At 62.8% G+C, this 12,510-nt stretch overlaps 5 protein-coding genes across 5 annotated transcripts in view; 3 read left to right on the top strand and 2 right to left on the bottom strand.

The window, feature by feature from the left end:
- Positions 1–1,872, top strand: part of SPRG_20706 (hypothetical protein) — a gene marked incomplete at both ends in the record, with an annotated part of 5,071 nt that extends 3,199 nt beyond the window's left edge. The window contains one exon of the mRNA XM_012348327.1: positions 38–1,872. Coding sequence (XP_012203717.1) covers positions 38–1,872 — 1,835 coding nt within the window. The remainder of the gene's footprint in view (positions 1–37) is intronic.
- Positions 1,873–2,283: 411 nt separating this feature from the next.
- Positions 2,284–2,495, top strand: SPRG_08942 (hypothetical protein; the record flags this gene model as incomplete). Its single annotated transcript, XM_012348284.1, is given in 3 exon segments — positions 2,284–2,340; positions 2,348–2,380; positions 2,424–2,495. Coding segments are annotated over 3 exon segments (162 nt in total).
- A 967-nt stretch (positions 2,496–3,462) lies between these two features.
- Positions 3,463–7,502, top strand: SPRG_08943 (hypothetical protein; the record flags this gene model as incomplete). The annotated part of the gene is made up of 1 exon (XM_012348285.1): positions 3,463–7,502. The coding sequence occupies one exon, from the start codon at positions 3,463–3,465 to the stop codon at positions 7,450–7,452; it is 3,990 nt and encodes a 1,329-aa protein (XP_012203675.1). The 3' UTR covers positions 7,453–7,502.
- Positions 7,503–7,772: 270 nt separating this feature from the next.
- Positions 7,773–9,415, bottom strand: SPRG_08944 (hypothetical protein; the record flags this gene model as incomplete). Its single annotated transcript, XM_012348286.1, has 2 exons — positions 7,773–8,490; positions 8,517–9,415. The coding sequence occupies 2 exons, from the start codon at positions 9,413–9,415 to the stop codon at positions 7,773–7,775; spliced, it is 1,617 nt and encodes a 538-aa protein (XP_012203676.1).
- A 736-nt stretch (positions 9,416–10,151) lies between these two features.
- On the bottom strand, positions 10,152–11,608 carry SPRG_08945 (hypothetical protein; the record flags this gene model as incomplete). Its single annotated transcript, XM_012348287.1, has 4 exons — positions 10,152–10,544; positions 10,603–11,213; positions 11,263–11,347; positions 11,393–11,608. 4 exons carry the CDS (start codon positions 11,606–11,608, stop codon positions 10,152–10,154), a joined length of 1,305 nt encoding a protein of 434 aa, XP_012203677.1.
- Positions 11,609–12,510: the final 902 nt, after the last annotated feature.

The following is a 12,510-nucleotide window of genomic DNA, read 5'->3' on the forward strand; positions in this document are numbered from 1 at the left end:
TATCCCGGCGACGTGCGCTGCTACTTCCAGCCGCAAGGCGCGGACCGCGAGTTCCGGCGCGTCCCGACCAAGGTGCTCGTCGACGCGCTCTGCGTCTACCACCGCCTGCATGGCCACACGTACATGCCCGACGGCTTCTGCATCCCCGAGACACCGTCTGCGTGGCCGCTTAGCCTTGGCAGCGCCGACCTGGTCTTCGCCATCGACGAGGTCACTCGCCACGTCTTTGAGCTTCCAGAAGCGTACGTGGCCAAGCTGCACGGCATCGGCCGCTGCCGCTTTGCGCCCCTATGGCCCGACTTTATAGCGCAGCTGCAAACCTTCACGGATGTCTACGGCGCCCTTGACATTCCCATGGACTTTAGCATTCCGGCGTCGCCGCCATGGCGCCGCGAGTGGCGAGGCGCGCCGCTCGGCGACGTCGCTTACAAGGTGCACATGCTGACGCCGACGCTGTTACGTCGGTACCGAGACGACCTGCGCGCGATGGGCCTGATGTCGCGAACTGCGACGACGTTCGCACGCGTGCTCGACGCCCTCTGTATCTTTCGGAGTCTCTATGGCGGCCAAGGCGTCCCCGAATGCTTTCAAGTCCCGTTCAAGAACGACATGTGGCCGGCAGCGCTTTGGGGCATGCGTCTTGGCCGCTACCGCCGGTGCACTGACGCTGCGCTGCATTACCGCTGGGTCCCACCCGAGGCGCGCGACGCGTACGACGAGCGCATGCGCTTGTACCACGACATTCGACGCTACAACCCGCTGGACAACTGCGCCAGTGTCTTTGCCATGTACCGACGCGAAGTGGGAGACCTCGCGATTCCAGCCGACTTTGTCGCGCCGGCCCACTGGCGCAGCAAGATCGACCGGCTCGGAGCCCGCGCCGAAGCGTACCGCGCAGCGCGGACCGCCGGCACCATCGACGCCCTCGACAAGGCGACGCTCGTCGACCTTGGCTTCGCGTGGGACCTCGCGTTCCATGCACTCTGGCCCGACATCCTCGCCTTTCTCAAGCTCTGGGCGGCGCAACGCGAGGCCCTCCACGACGATGTGGTGCTGACGATCCGTGACGACGGGCTATGGCCGCCAGCGCTGTTGCAGCAGCCGATAGGCTACTACTTGACGCTGCTGGATGTCCACGAAGACGCGGCGGCCCCGTCGCGCCGGTGCATCCTCGAAGCGTTTGGCTTCGACTACGACCAGCGCTGGCAAACGAAGCTCGAAGCACTCGAAGTGTACCGTCTCGAGCACGGCCACGTCGACGTCCCGACCGATTTCATTGTACCATGCACGGACGAAGCAAGCACGTGGCCATCGGCGCTGCGAGGTCTGCGACTCGGCGACATCGTCGTCTGGCTTCGCCAGCTACGCCCCCACATGGAAGAGCGCAAGGTTGTTGAACTCGATGCGCTCGGGTTCGTCTGGGAGTTGTCGACGCCGGCATCACCACCGACTTTGACCCTGGAGACATCGGCGCTGAATTCGGGGCTGAAGCGCAAGGCGCTCGCGACGTCACCGCGCATTGTCGTGGACCTCACCCACGATGACGACGACATCCTGGATCTGGAGGATGACGCGTCGTCACCCAAGAAGCGTCGACGCGCCGACTCGGACGACGATGCTGAGGACATGGACGACGTCAATTGGAGCCACTGCGTGCTGGGGCTCATGCTCTTCAAGTCGACGTTTGGGGATTTTGACGTCGCCCGCACCTTTGACGTGCCTGCCGACGACGTCAAGTGGCCCAAGATGCTGTGGCGTCTGCCTTTGGGTCGCATCGTCCGAGCGCTACAACGCAGGCACATTGCACCGCCTTCGAGCACGCGTCTGCACCTGCTTGCCATGGGCGTGCCGTGGCTGCCCACGCCGGAATGAGTGCCGTACCACTTCCACATGCTTCAGTTGGCGATCAATCCTTTCAACTCCTCGATCTTCGACACACAGGAAGCTCTTCTTTAAATAATTAGAACTGTAGCAGTCAACCTGGCAGCGCCAACACAAAAGACAACTCGACGACGTCAAGCAAAAGACTCCTTGCGGTGAGTAGTCTCTTGGCCCAGAAATTGACATCCAGGAAAAATGTAAGCGTATGATACTTGCACGGTTGCTGCACGACGCTCCCAGTTTTCAAATCGTTGGGTTAGCGTACTTGGACATCACACACGACGCGTCATCGACGGGGTTGGGAAAGTGCTCAACCAAAACCTTGTGAGAGTGAACCAACTTGAGGGTCGGAGCAAATATCCAACCCAGGTACGCATCCGTGTCGCTACTCGTCTTGACGCGATGCACACTGCACTGAGTCACGCTGTGGACCCCAGTGCTGTGCCGCTGGGAATAGCCGTACGAGCCGGCGTTCACGCAGAGTAGCGGCGCGATCCTGGTGCGTAAGGTCCTGCAACGAGGTTCATGGGCATCGCTGGTAGGCCCTGACGAACGCCGTCGGGCTTTGTGGTCTTCATGAGTGGTCTCCGTGGAGCTGTGTTGGTTGCTGTTGAAATGGGTCAATTTAATTTAATGAGCAGAGCTCGCTGGAAGAGATGGAGCTGTGTTGGTTGGCGTACTAACACCAGCCCAAGATCGTACGCCAGATATGACCGTATATGATTGGTCACTTTAATTATCTATTTAAGCCAATCACCGATCTTGGTGCATCGCCAATCGCACCACCTCCGACGAGGGGCTGCTCGGTCGCGGACATCGCGTCCAGAAATGAAATCGCCGCCGCTTGGCCTGGTGATTGTTGGACCTTTGGAGAGCACTCCACGCTACTTGCTGTCGGCGTGCGAGGGATACAGCGCGAGCAATTGACGGTTTTGTTAATTATGGCACATGCCACTATTGGTGTCTATATGTGGCTATATATGGCATGCTGTCGTCTGCTTTTAAACGCGCCGAGTCCCACGACCAAAATCGATATTTTTGCTATCTTCAAGCCACACCTATCCTCGTAACCTCCTGTACATTTGGTCAAAAGATCGCCCTCACCAGTCTGTTAGCTATTTCCATCGCGGTATACACTTACCGGTACTATAGGATGGTTGGGGACAACATCCAGGTGCTCATGAAGTGGCTGGCTGGGCTGCCTCGACCTCCGCGTCACGGTCGATGGAGGGGTTGGCTCTCGTCGTCTTCAGTGCTTGGTGCACATCGCATGGCCACAAGCGGCCATTAGCTGCGCCTGCTGAGACTCTGCTCTCTGGGAGACTATTGTATCTGCGCATTCCTACATCCCATGTTTCTGCAGCGGCGGGACGACTATGGCGGAGGGGCGGAGTGGTGGCGGTCTAGCTCGAGTCCAAATTCTTGCTCGTGAAATCTCAACCGTTGTCGCGACGGCAGTGAGTCGACGGCAACAACGTTGGTCCGCGTTTGACTTTGACCGCCTGTCTCTTTGGAGCGTTCCGATTGGTTCACGCCGGTTCTCGCACCGGATTGGCTGCCTACCGGTAGTCCTGGTCTGGCATGCGCGAGACGCCATGGGAAGCGCGGCTCGAGGGCCTCGCCATCTTCCGCCAGCTCAACGGCCACTGCACGATGCCACGAACGTTCATCGTTCCACACGCGCGGCCATGGCCCAAGGTCCTGCGCGGCGCCGCCCTCGGCCGCGTCGCCGAGAACGCCCGCTTCGTCGCGCTGACGTATGCGTCCGACCGGTTCGAGCCCCTCGACGCGCTTGGCTTTGCATGGGCACCCGGCAGCCTTCCGCACCGCATCCCTGGCGAAAGCCAGGATCGGCACTCGGTGATCAACGTCGAGCTCTCGGCGCTCGTCGCCGCCCTCCGCGCCTACACGACGGCCATTGGCGACGTCGACGAGATGCCCGAAGACTTTATCGTGCCCAGTAAAGGCGCGTGGCCCCGCGCTGCGGCCGGCGTCGCGCTCTACTACGCGCTGCCGATGTTGCGCAGCGAGTTTTACCGACTCTCGACCAAGCAGATGGCCGCGTTGCACGGCCTGTCGCTGTGCACGGACCGACCGCCATGGGCCGACGTCCTCTCGCTGCTGCGCACCTACGACCTCAGCATCGGCGAGAGCGCCGTGCCGTTGGACTTTACGGTGCCGTCGAAAAAGAGCTGGCCCAAGGCCTACCACGGCTTTAACCTTGGCGAGCTCGTCTGGTACCTCGGCATCAAGCGGCACGAGCTGCCGGACGAAAAGCGCGACGACCTCGACGACTTTGACCTCGAGTTCAACTGCGCGGAGACGTGGGCGAACATCGTGCGCGGCCTCGAGGCGTACATGACGATGTTCAGCAAGACCAAGGTGCCCGTGGGCTATGTCGTGCCCAAGCACTGGGACGCCGACGTCCGGGGCATGCGCCTCGGGTACTTTGTGGCGAAATTGCGCCAAGCCCAGGAGCTGCGTCTGTTGCCCAAGGAGACGGTGGCGGCTCTCGCCAACCTCGAAGACGACAAGCCGATTCTGAGCCGAAAGCCGCCGCACACGTCGGCACCGGCCAAACCGGCGCGCGCGACGCCTGTCCCAAAGCCCACGCCTGCACCAAAGCCCGCGTCCGCACCAAAGACAAAGCAAGACCCATCAACGTTGAAGCGACGGGCGCCGCCGACACGGGAGCCCGACCCGTCGCCAGAGAAGAAGCGGGCGCGGGTGGACGTTCCGACACGGCGCGAGCTCGCGGGCGGGCTGCCGTGGGCTGACATTCGCACGGCGCTGGCGACGTACCGTCTCGTGCATGGCAACACGCGCGTGCCGCAGTCATTTCTCGTGCCCAAGAAGGACCGCCGCTGGCCCAAGCACCTCTGGGGGCTCGCGCTCGGCGCCACGGCCCAAAACGTCCGGTACCGCCGCCACACGTTGCTGCCCGAGCAGATCGAAGAGCTCGAAACGATCGGCTTCGTTTGGCACTCGACGGTCGGCACCATTTCGTGCAGAACCGAGTCCTTGTACGCCGCAACCTCCTTCACGAGCCTCGTCGACGCCATCGAGGTGTTTGCAGAAGAGCACGATCATCTCAACGTCCCCGAAGGCTTCACTGTCCCCAGCGGCGCGCCGTGGCCGCCCAAGGCCGCCGGTGTCCTTCTGGACGCGATCCCGGCTCGCTTGCGCCAGCACTTTTACGATCTGACGCCGGCCGACGCTCGCAGCGTGCATGAGCTCGGTCTGTGCTTGGACCTGCCCCGGTGGACCGGCCTCCTCATGCTCCTTCGGCGCTTCAAGTCGCTCTTTGGGCACGGCAACATCGGCATCGATTTCCATGTACCAGCCACCGACAAGTGGCTCCCGCGGTGGCACGGACTGCCCCTCGGTGAAATTACGTACGGCATCGGCCTCACGATGGTAAGCTTGTCGCCGGAGCGAGCCAAGCAGCTCGCCTACACGGGCTACGTCTTCAACACGCCAGCGACTTGGGCCCGCGTCGTCGCCGGCCTGCGCGAGTACCGCCGCCAGTGCGGCACCCTCGCCGTGCCGCTGACGTTTGTGGTGCCCAACAAAGCGTCGTGGCCCGAAGACCTCCGCGGCCTGCACCTCGGACGGTACAATCGCCGACTGCAGCAAGCAAAGCCGCTGCACATGCTGCCGCCCGCCACGGAACGCGACGTGGACGGCCTCCAAAAGGACGCGCCACCGCCTGACTCGTCGGTGCTGTTTTCGAACGTCGTGACCGCGCTCGAGATCTACCACGCCAAGCATGGGCACGTGGATGTTCCGAGTGACTTTAGGACGACGTCGGGACCACCGTATCCCAGGGCGTGCCGCGGCCTCTGGCTCGGGCGGGTCGTCAACCTCATTCGAAAGCAACCGACGATCGACGCGCAGCACAAGGCGACACTGGACGCCCTCGGCTTTCGCTGGAGCAAGAAGACGTCGTCGATCAAGGTCGAGGCAGCTTCCCGTAGCGACAAGACCACAGCCAGAGAGAGCTCTGCAGCCAAGGACAAGATAGCCGCCAAGGACAAGATAGCCGCCAAGGAGAAAGCCAAGGACAAAGTCGCAGCCAAGACGGACAAGCGCACATCGATGGCGCCCACGGATCGCGTGGCTACCAAGAGCCGTCGCGTGCCAGACATCAAGGAGGAGCCACCGGTCAACATCAAGCTCGAGGTCGTCCAGAACACGCCGAGAAGCAACAAAGCCATGCCGACCGAGTCGAGCGACCCGGCGCCGTACAGCGAGTGGAGCTGGGACGAGAAGATCCACGCGCTCTGTTTGTACCGAGTCAAGAACGGTCATCTCGCGGTGCCCGATGCCTGCATCCTCCCGCTCTCGTACCCGCGGCGTCTGCGCGACATGCCGCTCGGCAAGATTGTGTCGCATCTGCGCTTTGGCTCCAAGCCACTCTTGCCGTCGCAAAAGGCCGAGCTGGACGCGATCGGGTTTCTATGGCGCGTCTCGGGCGTCCGTTCCCGCTGCTTCATCCGCCCGGCCGGCTCGACGGCGCTGCAGGCCAAGTCCATGTCGTGGGGCACCCAAATCCAGGCGCTGCTGACGTACCAGCTGCTCCACGGGACGCTCGACGTGCCCGAAGGGTTTGCGGTGCCCTCCGACAACGACGCGTGGTCGACGCCGGCGCATGGCATCGTTCTGAGCCTCGTGCTGCCGGCGCTCCGAGAGCACTTGTACGAACTCCCGGACGACGAGGCCGCCCTCGTGCGCGCGTCGGGTCTCGTGACCGACCTGCCCGATTTCGACACGCTCGTTGATCTCGTCGCAATCTACAACGACACGGTTGGCAACGGCGCCGTGGCCCGCGACTTCGTCGTGCCGTCGTCGGGCGGCGACTGGCCCGACGACTGGCGTGGCTTGGAGCTCGGCGACCTTCTTTGGCGCGTCGGTCTCAAGTCCCGGTCGCTCAAGACGGCCCAGACGACGCAACTCGCCGACGCTGGTTACGTCTTTAACGTCCCCGCGACGTGGGCGCGCATTCTGGACGGTCTGCGCACGTACTACTGGATCCACGGCGCCACGACGGTGCCGCCGACCTTCGTCGTGCCTCCCGCGCGTGCGTGGGCGTCGGACCTTCACGACATGCGCCTCGGCCACTGGTTTGCGACGATGATGACGGCAAGAAAGCACCTGCTGCTTCCGCAAGAGACCATCGATGCCATCGACGCGCTGGCAAATGACATCGTTGACGTTGCAGCGCTGCCGGCGCCCGTGCTGCGCATCGCCACACCGGTGTCCGCGTCTCCCGTAGCGACGGCAAGAAGTCTTCCGGTATCGTTGCCGCCGTCTCCAGTAGCGACAGCAGTCAGTGCCCCAACATCGCCGCCGACGTCTCCAGTGGCAACGGCTGGTGCGTTGGCGCCATATTCGGCCGCGTCGTCGCCATATTCGCCTGCGTCGTCGCCCGTCGTGACGGTGCGTCATGCCCCGGTGTCGACGACGGTTCCCCTCTCGTACGTGTACTTGGACGACGATGACGACGACGACGACGACGATGACGATGGCGGCGACGACGACGGTGGCATCCAGGGCTATTTTCGTGTCTAGCACCCGCTTGCTACGTGCAAGGGCCTTGTACCAATACAACTCATTTGTTCATCCTATGCTTACGAGGCGATGAGAACGCATAGAGAGTTTGAACGACGACGCTGTGGACCTCTGCGATTCCCCACGCCAAGCTCCAGTCCACCACGCACACCACGAGAAAGGTATCGCCAATGGAGAGGGTCTCATACTCGGTCGTGGTTGGAGTGCGGGATTCGTCGGAAGAAATCAAGAGCTGCCGAGTATCGAGTCGATGGAAAACAAGCCCATAGGGTACTCACAGAAATTACCTGAACTGCAAAGGGGCTAGGGTTAGTAGGAAGCTAAACACACGTGCCGTTGACCGTGCCGTGGCCACCGGCGATGCGGTAGCACTTGGTGGCCGGGTAGATCGACATGAAGTTGGTCGTCACCGAGAGCAGCAGCGCCAGTACAAACACCACAACGACCGTGGCGCCAGCAGCGGCGCTGGGCGTCCCGTGCTGCTTGAGGTGGCGCAAAGCCGCTTTCTGCGGTGGCAGCAAGAAGAGCCAGAAGAGACCGGCGAGCCGCACGCCGTACGAGAGGAGGAAACAGTACGTCACTTGCCACCGAACGTCGACGTCGTCGCGCGCAATGGCGTCTTGGGACACGTCGAACGTCGCGTCCGCGAGCTTGTAAAAGACCGCAGCGAACGGCGACGCGAGGTTGCCGAGTGTTGTGACGAGGCCGTACGTGGCGCCTTCGTTGCCGACGTCGGCGATCTCAACCGCGCAGTAGGACGCAACCATGAAGCGGATGCCGTCCGGAACCTTCTCGGCGAGGACGACACCGTTGTAGAACCACTGGTTGCGGACGAGGTCCCACACGGTGGCAAAGACGGCAACGGCATCGATGGCAATGATGCCGACCGTCGAAATGGCCACGACGGTGCGCCAGTTCCAGTGCAGTCCGAAGCGCCCGACGCCGGCCATGATGAGCGCCATGGCCAGCGACCCGAGGACGCCGGCAATGGCGTCGTTGAGCGGCTCGACGTGCGCCCACGTCCGCGCAATCGGTGCGCTCGGTGTCGCCCCGAAGACGCGAACGCCGAGTTGAGGAATTTGAAGGCGCAGACGCGCCACATGGCTGGCACCTGGAGCAGTTGCCAGAACGAGTGGAGCCAGATCGGGATCGGCGTCGGCGCTGACGGGTGCTCGACGAGGCACAGCAGCGTGCTCGGGAGGATCAGGACGCTCGGCGCGAGGCAGAGACCGTACACGACGTTGGGTGGCACGTCAAAGTCGAACGAGCCACCGTAGACTTTGCCGTTGAGCAGGAGAGCGATCGCAGTCTGCGCCAGCATCTGTCCGGCGTACCGACTCGCGTAGATCGCGCTCTGCGTGCGCCCGCGGGTCGCGAGCGGCTCACGCTGGGTGTACTCGACCACGATGGCGTCGGCGGCCGAGTTGGCCATGACGTAGCCAAACCCGACGAGCACGGAAAGCACAATGATCGACGTCCCGGCGTCGGGCGCGTCGAGGTTGTAAAAGCTGGCGTTGACGAGTGGCGACGGGCGCACGGCCGGGCACGCAATGTACCGGGCGTCGCAGTAGGGCGACGGAAACGGCGTGAACGTGAGGAAGCCAAGGCTCACAATGGCGATCGTCCACCCGAGGAGCATCCAGCTCTTGCGGCGGTAGCCAAAGATGGGGACGCAGTCGGAGAGCATGCCGAGGAAGACCTTGAACGACCAGCCAATGTGGATGAGGACGCCATACGCAGAGGTTTGGTAGCCCTCCATGTGCAGATAGTTGTTGAAGATCGGGTACTGGAGTCCGGGCAGGAGGCCGTAGAGAATGCCAATCGCAACGTACTGCGAGAAGAGCGCGACGGCTTCGGGCGACCGCAGCGACAGCACGCGTAGCCCGGCTTCGAGGTCACTCGCGTGGCCGTAGCTGGCCGACTTGGTCGTCGCTACGAACGGCGCTCGCTCCTCGTGCTCCATCGTATCCAAGTGCAACTGAGCAGGTCCGCGTTGCGTGTCAAAAAACAGCCAATCAGAACGCGGTCTTCTTGTGCGTCGACAGACTGTGGAAGCAAGCGCCCCCGAGTCCGACCGCTTCAAGAACGTCGCAGCTCAGCAATCAGCGATCCACAGTTGGCGTCAGCGACGGCGGACTCCGCCAAGTCGCGACGACGAGCAAGAGAACGGGCGACCTCCCGACCATCGTTGTTCCTGTGCAAATGCCATGAACGCGCCTGCGCCGACCGCACGACCGGTGCAAATGTAGCACGAGGCGGTAGCGAATCAGGCGGTAGCTGGTTCTAAAGGGTCGAGGCCAACGCGTCTCTCAAGCGTGATGCGCCAATCGGGTCTGCACGGGCAGGCGCTCAACGTCCATTCGTGTGCCTCCATCACGACCGAGCTCGTGTTACGTGGCTGCAACAACAGCGTCCGTGGCGGTGGGGTTCGCTTTCTGCATCTGACACAAGGGAATGCATTCCGTTGATCTGACATGACGCATTGCCTGGAGCTCCGTCTCGATGTGGACGTTGAGCTTGCTCGGTCGTGCCACGTCGAGGGAACGGTCTTGGTGGAGCAAAAATGCAGCGATGCAGGTTAGTCGTCTCGAGGCCAAGGCGCAGAGGCTCTTGTACGTCGCTGCCATTAGTCGCTCCAAGCCTCGATATCACGAGTATAAATTGATAGTATTTAGGAACAACAGCGAGGACCGGTCGGTTTACCACTTGGCGTCGCAGTAGAAGTCGCCGCCGCCCGTCGGGTTGACCGTCACAACGCACGTGCCACTGGCGTCGACGGCGCCCGTGATCGTGTAGCGCTTGCGGCCGTCGGGCGCCGGCGACATACCACCGTTCTTGCCGGGCTGGCCGTTCGGGTACGGGCAGTCGTTCCACGACGCGTTGCAGCTCGCGTCGAGGCTAAAGTTGTAGCAGTAGTTGTCGGCCGACTTGTTGTCCCACGCGCACGTGCCCGAGTACACGCACTTGGCAAAGACGTTCTCCTGGACGCCGAGCGTGTAGCCACCGCTGAACGGACCGAGCTGGACGGACTCGCCCTTCTGCAGGTCGCCGCGGCCGTTGCCCGTGAACCACGTCGCCGACTTGGTCGTGTACTTGTAGACCGCAGGGAGGTTGTTGACGATCTTGATGCTGCCGCCCCACTTGCCCGACCCGTTGTTGTTGGTCTTGCCAGCGTTGGGCGCAGGCGCCGGCTGCGGCTGCGGCTGCCGGCTGCGGCTGAGGCTGCGGCTGCGGCTGAGGCTGCGGGGCCTGCGTAGGGGCAGGCTTGGGGGCCTGCGTGGGAGCCTGGGTAGGCGCCTGGGTCGGGGCCTGGGTAGGCGCCTGCGTGGGAGCCTGGGTAGGCGCCTGCGTGGGAGCCTGGGTGGGCGCCTGGGTCGGGGCCTGCGTGGGAGCCGGGGTTGGGGCCTGTGTGGGAGCCGGGGTGGGAGCTTGCGTGGGAGCCGGGGTCGGGGCGTCCGTCGGGGCAGAGGTCGGCGCCTGCGTCGGTGCGCTGGTCGCGGCATCCGTGGGCGCCGGCGTCGTAACGTCCGTGATCGGCGTCTCCGTCTCCGGCGTTTCCGTCGTCGGGAGGATCGTCACGACGTCGGGCGCCGACGTCGTCGAGTTGCCGCCGATGAGCGACTCGGTGTCCGTGACGTTGGTCGTCTCGATCGACGTGCCATTGAAAAAGTGCACGATGCTGCCGTTCGTCGTCGTCTCGGTCCACGACTCGTAGACCGGTTCGGGCGTCGTCGGCGCCGGCGTCGGAATCTCCGTGTAGCCTAGTGCGATTCCATGAGATCCAAGCGCTCGTCGCAGACAGGTGCGTACCCGAGGCGACCACACCGCCTTCAAGACCCGTCGAGCCGACGGAGGTTTCGCCGGCCGGCGCCTTGGTCGTCGGCGTCGCCAAGCCCTATGCATTCGCATCAGTCACTATCGAGGCAGTGGTGCAACGTACATCGCTCGTGCTGCTGGCGCTGGTACCGCTGGCCGTGCCAAAGTAGGTCACCGCGCCGACGGCGCCGACGACGGCAAAGCCGCAGCCGGCCATGATGAGCATGCGCTTCTTGCGCGCGGCGAAGATCGCGTCTTCGTTCTTCTCCTGCATGACGGGCGTGAGGCCGTTCTCGGCGACCGCCGGCGACGACGGCGAGTTCTGGCGGAAGAGACCCATGCGGAAGTGGGCGAATTCGAGAGTGGCAAAATCGAAGCGCTCGAACGGGAGCCAGCTGTAACAGCGTGTTACGTCGGTCGCGGATCTCGTATGGCAGAGCTTGCCACCGCGCACGCCAGCTAACGTACAGTGCATCACTCGTGTGCGTAGAAGCGAGGGCTGCCGACCAAGCCTCCAGCGCCACGAGCCTCGTTACGGGAGCTTGTTACGAGAGGCAGAGATGGCGACGGTGCAGTGTACGCTGGCACCATTCGCACCCAGCTACACCGCGGCAGCGACCCAGCTACGAACTGTGATAGCTACTGCTATTTACTGCGCTCCCATCGCAGCGTGGCAGCATTGGGTGTACACATCCTATTACGACTTCAGTGGCTACGCCGTTGGATCGGCGGGGATGAGCCCAAGGGTTGCGAGGCGGATCCAAAGCTGCTATAATACTGCTGGCGACGTGGGCCGAATGCTAGAACCGACGGTAGCAACATCGACGTCGTCGTTCGGTCGCTTCTGCTTCTTCGTCTGCTGCTGCTGCTGCTGCATGGACGTTCGTTGTGTCGAGGCGCAGGATGCTGCAGCCGCCTTGTCGCATGGTTCACATATCAGCCGACCAACTCGTCGCTGGATGACCGCGAGGCGCCGCCGACATACTGCGTCGAGTCCGTGAAGGTCCGAGGCGCAGTGACTTCGCTGGTTGATCAATGCATCGTGAAGCCGACGTGGTCGGTCGCTTCGTGACCGCTCGCTTCGCGCTGAGATTCCAGCAAGACAGATGCCACGTGTGTCGCACGTTCCTAGGTTTGGGACATGTCCTAAATTCGCCTGAAAGCAGGCTGAAAAAGGAATGTCCCGATTGAAGCGCCAGCCGCGGTTGGTCACAATGCTAACCGTGTAACCGCTCCGATATC

This window comes from Saprolegnia parasitica, assembly GCF_000151545.1.
Source record: "Saprolegnia parasitica CBS 223.65 unplaced genomic scaffold supercont2.42, whole genome shotgun sequence".
Classification (NCBI taxonomy): domain Eukaryota; phylum Oomycota; class Saprolegniomycetes; order Saprolegniales; family Saprolegniaceae; genus Saprolegnia; species Saprolegnia parasitica.